Source organism: Daktulosphaira vitifoliae, unplaced genomic scaffold (genome assembly GCF_025091365.1).
Source record: "Daktulosphaira vitifoliae isolate Bord-2020 unplaced genomic scaffold, ASM2509136v1 Scaffold_5, whole genome shotgun sequence".
Classification (NCBI taxonomy): Eukaryota; Metazoa; Arthropoda; class Insecta; order Hemiptera; family Phylloxeridae; genus Daktulosphaira; species Daktulosphaira vitifoliae.
Window position 1 is genome coordinate 14,242,135 of NW_026099576.1, and position 13,469 is coordinate 14,255,603.

General features: G+C 27.8%; 1 protein-coding gene across 1 annotated transcript; it reads left to right on the forward strand.

The window, feature by feature from the left end:
* Positions 1-7,476: 7,476 nt before the first annotated feature.
* LOC126906565 (conserved oligomeric Golgi complex subunit 7) lies at positions 7,477-13,468 on the forward strand. The gene is made up of 13 exons (XM_050687145.1): positions 7,477-7,608; positions 7,708-7,797; positions 8,590-8,772; positions 9,010-9,141; positions 9,220-9,403; positions 9,939-10,135; positions 10,200-10,419; positions 10,806-11,062; positions 11,130-11,250; positions 11,488-11,637; positions 11,939-12,132; positions 12,202-12,445; positions 13,302-13,468. The coding sequence occupies exons 1-13, from the start codon at positions 7,606-7,608 to the stop codon at positions 13,466-13,468; spliced, it is 2,142 nt and encodes a 713-aa protein (XP_050543102.1). The 5' UTR covers positions 7,477-7,605.
* Position 13,469: the final 1 nt, after the last annotated feature.

The following is a 13,469-nucleotide window of genomic DNA, read 5'->3' on the forward strand; positions in this document are numbered from 1 at the left end:
TTTTTGTTTTTTTTTTTTTTTTTTTTTGTCAACACGGTATCCGCCGATTTTTGGATAATTGATTTTATGTTCTTCCATTTTTTATTCAAATGTTCATTTAAGTTTCCTTCTTAAATAATCTAACACTATATTTGTCATGCTGTAATTTTGATCTTTGTGGTTTTTCATATCACAAAGTTCGCATTTCACCATTACTAGATTGTAATCACTGTCACAATCAGCACTTGGATATTTTTTACAGAAATTAACTTGGTTCTTAAAGCAATTTTTCAATAGTATGTAATCTATTTGGTAAAGGGTAATATCGCCTGGCATTTTTCATGTATATATTCTTCTATTGGAGTTTTGAAATCTGGTGTTCGTTATAACGATCCCATTTTCTCTGTAGTACTTTACTACTCTTTCGCCTCTTACATTTCTCAGGACAACTATATCGAATAACATTTCATAAAGCCATCTTATTAACGATAACCAAAAAATTATTTTCTCTGATGATATTATACATTATTACATTGCTTGATGAAATATATACATGACTCCGTCAATTAGTGGGGCACGTGCCCATGTGACCCCCCCCCCCGTATTTATTGGCGTATTTAGAGGGCTAAATACGCCACTGATCAGTTAGGTAAGTTACTAACGTATTCGGAATGGGANCTAGCCCCCCCCCCCCCCCCGTATTTATTGGCGTATTTAGAGGGCTAAATACGCCACTGATCAGTTAGGTAAGTTACTAACGTATTCGGAATGGGAAAATATGAAAGATGTGTGTTATATAACATATTTAAAAATATATATATTATCTTATAAGTTTGATTGAAACACCTACGTAATTAAAAAATACGAGCCATTATTGTATATATTGGATGCACATACAGTAGGGTCTCGATAATCCGAACGAGATTGGGGAAAAGGGTCGTTCGGATTAGCGATTTGTTCGGATTACCGATGGCTTAAAAAAAAACATCAATTTTATCGTAATTTAAATTATGAAATTGTATTTTTATCTGTATTAATCGTGTAAAAATTCGTAATTTCAAAAGAATATATAAAATATATAACATATAAAATAAAAATGAAAGTATAAAAATATTAATATAATTATGGGTATATGTAATTATGAACCTTGTTTGAGTGTTCCTTTAACTAAAATTTAAAAGGATAACACTCTAAGTAGAAGTAGACAATAGAATATGGAAGATTATTAATAGATGTTGAGAGTATTCATATATTGATATTTCTATATAAGAATATTATACAAACATAACATATCACTAAAATTAATGTTAGTAAAACTTAACTATACTAGAAATATATACATAGGTACATTAATAGATTATTTAATAGTAATGTAAAATAATACAATAAAGGCGACCTGTACATCCACAGATGGCAGTGACCTGGTTTGCGGCTGGATTCCGAATTACAGGAGACTTGGTACTGAAGGCGTTCCACAGCGTGGAAATGAAGTTAACTCGTCCCGACGATGGCGAATTTTGGCGTATGCGAAACTATGCGCGTATACACCATTGCGATGCTTTAAAAAAACACAAAATAAGAAAAAAAACGAAACGATAATATACCGTTCAGTTTGGTATCAACGATACTCGAGCGAGTGTTTTTAATTGCGAAAAGAATAATACTAACTCGTTTTAACGAGTCGCGTGGAACTCGTTTAATTATTTTTATCAGCGGTCAATCACATATTGATGGGGCGGTCACAACAAGTCACCATATGACTGTATACGCAACCAACCTTACTATTTAAAATATTGATTTATTTTTTTTTGTACACAGGTTTCTATTATGGATTGGTATGCCTTGTCCCATAAACGTCTAAGCAACATAAGTACTTCACAGCTTTCATCGTTTTGCTCAGCCCACTGTATGGCCGTATTTAACGCTATAATGTCATCTAAGCAGATATTTTTGAAGGGGGCAAAAATTCATCATCTTCTTCCTTCTCAATATCCTCTTTGGTCACGGCATGTATGATTTCATCATCAGTTAAAATTTCCTAGTGTTGTATCTCTTCATCGCAGCCCCCAGATGCCCACTGTTGAATTTCATCCTCAGTGATGGCTGTGTTTGGAGCCAACTTGTCTAAAAGTGGGGTAAGGATAATGTTTTCCCCCTGAACTTCATTGGTTTCGTTCACATCCACCAGTTGTGGACTAAGATATTTCCATGACATTTTAATCAGATGTGACGAGACAGATAACCAACAATTAGCCAAATTAAAAACAACATCTTTAAGATTGATTTTTTTCAAAGCTGCTACCAAGTTAACTCTGACTGCACTCTCAACATTTGGATTTTCTGGTTGTTTCAACGTTTTATGCTTACCTGGACCATTTTCCGTTTCAATGACAAACTTCTCTATTTTTTCCTTGTTTTTTTAATATCACTGATGGTAGATACACCTATCCAAAATTGTCTTGAAATAGTACTGTAGCTGGTCCCTTTGTTAATTAATTTTATAACTTCTAACTTATCCTGTAATTTTAATGCAACATGCTTACGTGGAGCCTTTTTAAGAAAATACGCTAATAAATGTTACAAATACGCAGTGTAAAGCAATCTTTATGCAGTATGACACTCAACTGACGAATGTATGTAATCAATGTTCATATCTAATGTATCATATCTAAACGACGTACATGTGCAATGTCGGATGTACAAACATAATCGAAAAATTTTATAACCGGAATATATTATTTATAAATAAATATGTACATATTATAGCAATAAGATAATTCTCAAGCTCATTCGGATTAGCCTGTGTTCGGATTATCGAGACCCTACTGTACTCAAAAGTTTTACAATATCTCTCTTTCGTCATACATAATGTTCAAAAAAAATATTTAAAGTAAATGACATAATAAATGGAATCATTTGTAACTCGTATAAATAATATCAATATTATTTGTTCCAATGGTAACATTAATGAAAGGTGCCATGAATGCTTTAGATTTATTACACAAGAAACCATGGGTTACTGGTGATAGAAATAACTTCATAAAATATTTGTAGTAAAAATAAGTATTGTAAACGATGAAGCTGAACAACATTGTGAATATTATCCGTATGATACGAATTATTTATGGAATGAATGAGTTCAGAGTATAATGAAATTATTGGCAATGACGTAAAATTATCATTTTTTAAATTTATAACCAGAAAACTTAATGTTTATGTTAGAAGAGTAATTATAGAAAAGTATTTTCAACTGAGATTGAAATTTGATCCAATTACCGAAAAAATGTTTTTATCAACACCGTAAAAACTAAATGAACTAGGTGCTTAAATTTAAAATATAAATTAAATTATGTAAATAAATCTTATAAATTTTTTTTATGAATTAAGCATTGAAATTTAAAGCAATAGATGAACTTTTTTATAACATTGCTGTCACAGGCACGTATTGTTTATTATCAATTATGAATATCAATACATATACTTTCTGTATTGTCAATTAATATATTTATAAACTCACAACAACGTGCCTTACTACCATTGATAATAACAATGCTGTGTACCTGCTAATATCGATCTCATAAAAACTAATAAGCTACCTGGATTTGTAATCCTTTGTGTATTACACATGTATAATATACATTGTATATTAACTCAAAAATTAAAAATTTTAAATGTTTATATCTAATAAACAATTAAAGTTATACTAAACATCAAATGCCATTTACTATTAAATTAAAAACTCAAACATTTTATTAAATTCAAAATATGTGTTCCCATTTAAAAAAACAAAGTTAACACCCTTACCAGGCATAAGGGATGAACTTAAAAAGTATTACATAATTAATAATTCAAGAATAATGTATAACTAAAGATAACCAAAATAAAAAAACGATAGCTCAGCGGGGTCGAGACACAGTGTGGGCGTGGCATAGATGGGACAAGTATAGATGATATCTGACAGTGATTAAAATCACTATCATAAGAAACGTTTCGATGAAAATCTGTAGATAGTGTTTCATTTAGAGAAATTGGTGGATTATTCCAAAAGCAACATCAACTCTTATTTCTTTAATTATATCCTGATTAGTAGTTCTTTGATTTTAAAATATAATATATGAATAAATACTAATTATAGTTTTTAAATTTAGTATGAAATTGTGAGGCCAGCTATGATGTATGGTTCATAGTGTTGGGCGGTTGATAAGAAAGTAGAGCAGAGAATAAGTGTAGCAGAGATGAGAATGCTTAGTTGGATGAGTGGAGTGACTAGAGAAGATAGGATAAGGAACGAGCATATAAGAGGAAGTATAGGTGTTGCGTCAATCGTGGATAAGATGACAGAAAATAGACTTAGATTGTTTAGTCATGTTATGAGGAGAGAAGAATCGGAAGCTGTAAGAACAGTTATAGAAATGAATGTTGAAGGAAGAAGAGATAGAGGAAGACCAAAAAAGAGATGGAGGGATGCTATTGAATGCGATTTGAGGACAGCTGATGTGAGCGTAGAAGATGTGGGAGATCGTGTCAAGTGGAAGCTTAGGATAAGGGTGGCCGACCCCAAGTAGTTGGGATTAAGGCAAAGAAAAAGATTACCAGAAATTCCGGTGGCAATTGACATAATATGATTGATGTTTGGGAATGTACAATTTAGCGTTTAGTTGGGTATAAACAATATAGCGTCAAATCAATTACCTACTCTATCGCTTGTATATTAATATACATTACACTTTAAAGATAAATAAATTAACTCACACATACACACAAGTAGGGTAAAATAGAGAGTTCTAAGCCCCCCGCGCCTCACCCCTTCACCCTTCATCAAATTTATCATTGGCTACCAGACACTTAGGTAAGCATATTTTAAACATCAAAGATGTCGCCATACAGTAATAATCACTGTTGTATGCATTTAATTTTTACATAGTATTTTATCGTTGGTTACCAGACGCTTAGGTCAGCATATTCCAGACATCAAATGTATTACTATATTATAACGTTCATAGGCGCCAGCATTTTATGAGAACAAAGACGACGTCTGTCGTTATGACATTATAATTTCTAAGAATGTTATCATCGGTTACCAGACGCTTAGGTCAGCATAATTCAAACATTAAAGAGGTCATCGCACAGTAATGATTATTGTTGTATGAATCTTATCATCGGATGTCAGACGCTTAGGTAATCATATATCCAAAGATGTTACAATATATTAATGGTCACTGTTGTATCCATTTTATGAGAAAAATGGCAACGTTGTCTTTTTTCACGCCTACGCATTCTGTTATTTTACTATATAACCGGTTAAACGCTCTGTATCCTGTCACATTCGTGTTTAATTGATGTTAACGCACAGTTGATTATTTGAAAACTATAAATTTATTATTTTAATATTTTACACGCACAAATAAAAAATCATGAACCAGCAATTGTCTTCTGTAACAGGCATGTAGATTTTTTAACATTTTAATATCTCTTTAATTTTACCACCCCTACTTTTTTATTTATTTTTTTCCAATAAATAAATAATTTATTTCATTTTTGATTAAAGCTACTTCCGCGACATCTGTTTCATCACGTCAGGCGGCTAAGCGTAGTAGGACCAACAACAGCGCGATTAGGTCGAAAAGGTTACGTATGCAATTGACGGATACCAGTGATTTCACCGAGATCGATTCCGCATTGGAGCGAGGAGCCGTTTGGTTTTATCGGAAGAACGTGGAAAATTTCGCGAGCTATCGAGATTTTCTGCGCGCCGTTAAACCCGAGCTGGTGGCCAGACTCGCTGAAATCGTAGGTAACCGTCCGATCAAGTATAATCTCAAATTGGAGGCCACATACCATATACCGCGATCAGAAGCACCGTCTGAAGACCGTGCTTTCAAGACAGGGGCTAGGGCATTGCTATCCGATACGGATATCGGGTGTGCGGTCGATGAAGATTTTGAGGTTATGCTTGCCGAGGAAGACGCGTACTCGGGTAGGGGTAGCGGATTCACGCTAACGCATATCGACGGCCTTATGCTCAGCGTATACAAGTATACGCCCCTCGCCGGCTCATCATTTATTCCTGTCCCACCAGAGATTAATCAAAGAAAAGCAATCATCAACCCACAGAATATCGACCAGTCTTGCTTCAAGTGTTCCATTTTGGCGAGACACGTCAAGGGAGACCACAAATATCGCGTTGATCGAAAATATTTTAACGAGGAACACAGGTATGATTTCACGAGGTTGACGTTCCCCACACCTGTGTCCCAAATTAAAATATTTGAGCGACGAAACCCTAACGTGTCTGTCAATGTGTACGGCTTGGAACGAGACGACGTTAAGATGAAGTGGTTGGTGTATCCTCTAAGAGTCGCCGACCAAGAGCAACAGAATCATTTTGACCTGTTGTACATCGGTGACTCTGACAAGTATCATTACGCGTACATTTCCGATTTTTCAAGGCTTGTGCACAGTCAAAAAACCAAACACCTAGGTTAAAAAAAATACACCAAATGAAAGAAATATATCTAAGATATTTATAATATAAAATTATTTTTCAAAAAGTTATAGGTATTTTTATCAAAAAAAGAATGAAAAATGTCAAAATTTGTTGATATCAAAAGTCATAATTATTTTGAGATTTACTCAATTTACGGGGAAAATTTTTTTAATTTTCGAGAGCTTTGTCTTCAACGTGATACGATTTGTAATCTCTTGACATGTTGTTCATGAAAATTAAGTAAGTAATTAAAAAAGTAACAGCTGAGAAAAAGTGGTAACGAACACAAAAAAAAAACTTCATAGTAAAACTAATACATTCTAGATTTCGCATCGAAACTAGAAATATTAACGTTTTTGGTGACATATCGAGCGACACTGCACGCCGCACCATCATCTGCCAATAATTTAAAAATATAATCGATAGGGGTAGCACTAGACGACAAAAACATCTACAAAAGTGGTCTTAAACATATCTTAAAAGAATGCATATTACTCACTCTGTATTACATTTATGGCTTTAATGCCTACTAAAAATTTGAAAGAGGACAATATATCGAAGGCAATCTCATTTCCATTTTGGGATTAATCTAATATTAAACTTAATAATTGAATTTGAAAATGTACTTTTTTATTAAACTACAATCAATTATAACTCTTTACTAATACAATATATCCAAAAACGAATATGAAATCATCTCCAAAATATTGTTTTCTTTCGTTTTTATAATGGGTGTTATTGCTCTAAGTGCAGTACTTAACCTGTAAAATGCATTTTAAGAAGACATGTTTTTACGCTCTAAAATTGACTGTATAATGTCCTCTTAAGATTACTGCAAACAATCATTTTCTTCTTCTTCTTTGCCTTAATCCCAACTACTTAGGGTCGGCCACCCTTATCCTAAACTTCCACTTGACACGATCTCCCACGTCCTCTACGATCACATCAGCTGTCCTCATATCGCAAAATTACTGCAAGATTACTGCACACAATAGATAAAGTATTATCTATTTTGTGATTATAGTATCATTTGTTTTATCAGTTAATTTAATTTTTTTCAAACGTAAATTTCAAGTCAAATGTTTACATAATTTAAAGCAAACATTTTTGTATTAAAAAGAGTTTTTGATTTTATTAAAATGGTAATTTATTTTAAATACAATTAGTTGAATTATGAATTATGAAAATTAGTTATTATGAAGATTTTGCAAACATTTTAATGATCTTTCTTTTTTTTTTAGAATATATCACCATTTTCTGAAAAAGATTTTGATGTTGTGAATTGGATCAATGACAAACTAACAGAAAAACCTCCTAATGAATGTCGAGAAGTATTAATAATTATTAATTAGTATTAATCAATATTAATATTTCCAATTACTTTTTAAATTAATTTTTCTTTTTTTTAATATATTTAATTTTAAAAATTTAATTACCTTTTTTTAATTGACACTATCTTATAAGTTTTAGTTCTGCTTAATCTTAGAAGTGTTTTAATTAATGATTTTTATATTTTTTAATTTTGTTTTATTGATTTGCAAGATTTTTTTATTTAGGCTTGTAATATATTTATACTAATAAAATACTCTTAAATTATGCTTTGAATAACATAAGTATTTTTTTTTTTTTTTTTACTTTACTGTTATTTATTAATTTATTTATATATTGCAACACTTAAAGCAATACCAAATAGCTGACAATTACAGCTATTTGGTATTGATACAGAAAAAAATATATAGATTATTTGCCATAATAATGACATGTTAAGTGCAACAGAAGATAAAATTTTTCTTTGAGATATGTTTTGATACAAAATTTTCCAATGAAATATCCATACCTTTATTTCTTCTGTCTAGTTATATAAAAAATAAATAAATAAAAGTCAATTTTTAAAAATAAGTCCAAACATGGTATTTACATGAGTGTTACAATCTGATTTATCTTAATATATACTATCTTTATATATATATATATATTGTCATTTTAATTATTTATCAACTACTTTCTGTTTCAATAAATTANTCTTAATATATACTATCTTTATATATATATATATATATTGTCATTTTAATTATTTATCAACTACTTTCTGTTTCAATAAATTAAAATGTTTTTTATTTTAGGTTATACCATCAATGTTAAAAAAATTGCAACTCTGTGTAGAACAAGTTCAAGAAGTATTAGATGAATCTACTGAACAAGTTTTATTTTCTTTACCAAAAGTTATTAATGATGTTGAGAAATTTGAAGATCAAGCAACTAACATAAAACAAAAAATCACTGATTTAAAACAAGAAATAAATTCTGTAACTGTTATTTTAAGTCCATTCTAACTTATTTCAATTCTTAAAATACAGGGAGTTTTTTTTAATAAAAATTTGATATTTTATTTATCAGATGTATTTATAGTCTTTGATTTAAATCTCTAGATTCTTTTGGTATTAAACAACTGAATTTAGTGATTTCAAGCTAGTATAAAATTGATGAACACTTTCAAATATCTTTCCATTTAATGTATTAATTAAAAAAAAATTGTTCTTTAGATTAAGAATAATACTGGAGAATCATTAACGAAATTGCAAATATTTGATGATATTAAATGTAAAATGGAAGTTACAAAACATGCTTTAGAAGAAGCAGATAATTGGACAAAACTAATAGCTGATATTGAGATTGTAAGAAAAAATAATAGTAAATTAATCATTATTTAAAAAGAGCTTTAAACTGAATAAATTTAAAAAAATATTATTCAGCTTATTGAAAATGAAGAATTAGAAAAAGTTACAAAAAGAATAGCTAAGATGCAAAAATCATTAACAGTGTTAAAAAATGTTTCTGATTATGACAAAAGAAAAAATCAGTTAGAAGAACTAAAAAATAAACTAGAAATTATATTAACTCCAATGCTGAATGAAGCTTTTGAGAGTGAAAATATAGGTAAAATTGTGTTATCATTTATTTTTGTATACTGAAAAAATAAAACTAGATTATATCAATGATAGGGTCTTTTACAATGACTGATTTAATCTACTTTCTTTTTTTTAATACATATCTTTTAATTTTTTTTAAAAAGATAAAGTTTCCAAATTTTTAATACAACTATATTATATATTTAGCATTACCATCTACCAATAAAGCTAATATTAATACCAAAATAGATGTCTAATACACAGAGTAATACTAATATCATTTAGATTTTTGTATAGGACCTTTCATTTTTTTTTTTTTAATTTAATGATGTGAAGATTTATTTAATTTACTCTTAAATATTGAAGTTTCATTAACAAAAATAATTACTTGAGGATAATTAAAAAAAAATGATTTACATAATGTTCTGTTTCATGTTTTAATTTGTATGAATGTTTGCTATTTTTAAATGTACAAATTAATTGTCAAAATGTATGAACTATGCTATAATTTTACAAATTGATATTAAGTTAAAGTTAATATAAAAATATTTAAACATATTTAGAAGAATCAAAACGATTTGTTCAAATATTTACGGAATTGGATAAGCATGATCAGATTATCAAGTACTACATTAAGTGTAATAAAAATATGTTACGCAAAAAATGGTCGTCAAAAATTTATGATAAGAAATGTACTTTAAATCCTGTAATATTTTTTGAAAATTTTTATGAATCTTTGATTGAATGCAAAAGACAACAAGTAATTTATTTTGCTTAACTATATTTTTTCATCAAATATATATAAATACACATATTATCTATAGATTATTCTTTACAAAAAATTATTTAATATTGATGAAATACCAGCTATTGAAGCACTGTTGATTCAGTCATATGGAGATTTATTTAATACTTTAGAATTACCAATGTTTGAATTAGTTGATATTTCAATGAAAAATAACAATGCGCCATTGATAATGCTTTTGGATTTATATTCTGTTACGGAAATATTTGTTAAAAACATTCAAAATGATTCAAAAATAAGTATGAGTTTTAAAATTGTTTAACATTTAAGTCTCAATCAATAAAATTGTTATATGATTTTTTACAATAATTTTTGTTTATTTTGTGTTTTTATAGTGAAAATGTTAGCTGTTTTTTACTTATAATATTACATATATTAAATTAATTTATCATAATTTTTTTTTTCAAATGATCTCCATAGTTAATAAAATGCATAATCATGATTAGATATAGTTTAATGATCAAAATAATAAATATATATTACTAAAATTTTCATTGTAAGTTTAGATTTACAGAGTATCGCTATCAAATATTCCTAATGTTTTTATTTTTATATAATTAAGTATTAAATAAATATTCATAAATTCATAATTTAAATTTATTTTAAGAAGTTTATTTTGTTATAGATGATACTTTTAATTGGAATGATGTTCTCATTAATATTTATAGACCTTTAATTCCACAAATTGCATCTTATAAAGATTTGGAGTATGAGCATTCCAAAAAAATTACAGAAATTAAATTTATTAGCAATGATTTAGTTGATATAGTGCAAGAGTTTGCTCAAACACAATTGACATGCTTTAGAGCATCAGAAGAAGCTAGGCGTAGATGTGCAATTTTTAATAATTGTACTTTTCCAGGAATGGTATTTGCAATTAATGTAAGTAATCAAAACATGTTCTCATAGAAGCCAAGTTTATAATTTAATTACTATTTTTTTTTTATAGAAAATTTTTTCTAGTTTAATTGAAGGAGGAAAAGAAATACTGAAAAAAATTTTAGCTAATATTAAAATTGGTGAAAATTGGGACGTGTTCCAAGTTTGTTTAAATTTTTTACAGTCTACTGGTAATTATTAAACTTATAAATAGCTGTAGATTTTGATTTTTTCATTAGCCCTTTTACCAACTATTTTGGGTAATCTACTCGAATGTAAGACATTAGATGATGATGCATAACAGTGAGGAACTATTAAATGAGTTACTAATGTATATTTTTTTAATTACAAAAAATAATCATAGTACATTACATATTTTACATATTATTGGCCAAATACATATTTCATATGAATTTTATCATTCTTAGGAGAGTTTTTAAGGGAATTATATCTAATGGAATCAGAATTTAAATGTTTTCTAATAACAAATGAAAATCGTGCTTTAAATGCTTCTAAATACTTACTTACAGAAGATAAACAAAGAGAACTTCAAACTATTATCAGCTTTCTCAAAGATGGTATACATGTTTATTAATACTATAATAATTCTGCAGCATTGTTTCAAAAACTGTTATCTGCCAAAATTTCCCACTAAAATAATAAAGTTTATTTTCAATCAACTTTTTATATTACTCATATAATAGTTTAACTAGTATCACCTTTAATACAGTAAAATTTGGACTATTAATATTATTATATTATAATCTATATAAATCACTACAATGTCAAGTGACAGTTTTTATCACAATTATGTAGAATATTATAGTAGTAATATATTTTAATCATTAATAAAATTAATAAGTATTTATTTATAATTAGTTAAAAGTGAATGGAAGTTATTCAGAGAAACAATTCAAGGAGTAGAGAGATTATGTTCACATATTTACCAAACCTTTTATAAAATATCATTTCGACCAATTTCTCATTACTTAGAACAAGTAAATAAAATAAAATTTAGCAATGATAATTATTCTGATGCATATAGATTGGCACCAGGAGAATATATTACCCAGGTATTACACTGTAAAAATAGGAATTAATACAATTCCATCTAATATATTAATATTTTTTTTTATCTTAAGATAGGACAATATCTTATTACACTTCCTCAACATGTGGACCCTTTTTTTATGAGAGAAAATGAATCAATAACTACAGCATTAACTTTATCCGATCAGAGGTATTCTGATGCTAATCAGGAGGAAAGTTATACTAATGTGTTATTAAGAATATTATCAAATAACACTTGTGATGTATTTGTAAAGCAAATACAATCTCTTAAAGACCTAAACAATGTAGCTTCTTCACATTTGTCAGCAGATATAGGTAATTATTATATTTATTATAAATATTAGTGTTTTAAATAATATAATATTGATAATGTTTTTTGTGATATTTTATTATAATGCAAAAAACAATCAATATTACAATATACATATAGTATTGTATAAAGGTATGACTCTAAATAAAATTTTATTTGTAATTGGAATGTGCTCCATGTCCATCCCATATTTCTTTATTATGAATAAAGTTGTGGACTAAATCCCTTTTACAATAAGTAAAATTATTAACTAATTATTGAATGTGTATAATAGTACTAAAAATTCTAATATTTAAATTAAATAACAGAAATATATCGTATATATAACACATTAAAGATTTAGATTATATATTCATCTAAATAGAAAATGACATGCTAGTGTTGGCCTCATAAGACATTGGTTTATCAGTGAACTTAAAATGTTAGTAGTTTAGTTAGAAATGAAAGAAAATAATAGTTGAGCATGTAAGCAGAGTTGATATTTTAAAATTAATTTTGGAGAATATATCGTAGCAATCTATTTAATAGATTTAAAAATAATGATTTATCAAAAGATTGCTTATGATTAGAAAAATCAATTAAATAATCAATAATTAAAATAAATTATTTTAATCAATATTTCAATTAATATATTAAAATTATTTGTTATATTATGATATTTACATAAATATTAATGTTGGCAATTAAAAAATTGTATATTTGAAATTTATAACGAAATTAGCTAAAAAATGTTTACGATATTGATATTTAAGTATCAATATAATTTGAAACCTCTATTTAATGCTATATATATTATTCTTTTATATAATTAATTAATATATAATTACAACAGAAAAATTGTTATATTAATAATTTTTTTAGAATACTTAGGATGTGTTCTTGAAGAATTGGGAGTTAAACTTACTGATACAATTAGTCAAATTATGAATTTACTCAAATTACCAAGTGAAGAATATAATTTAAAGTCATCATCAATTGCTTCCTCAAAAATAGCAGCAGTAATAGCAAAAATAAGAAACATAAAATAAA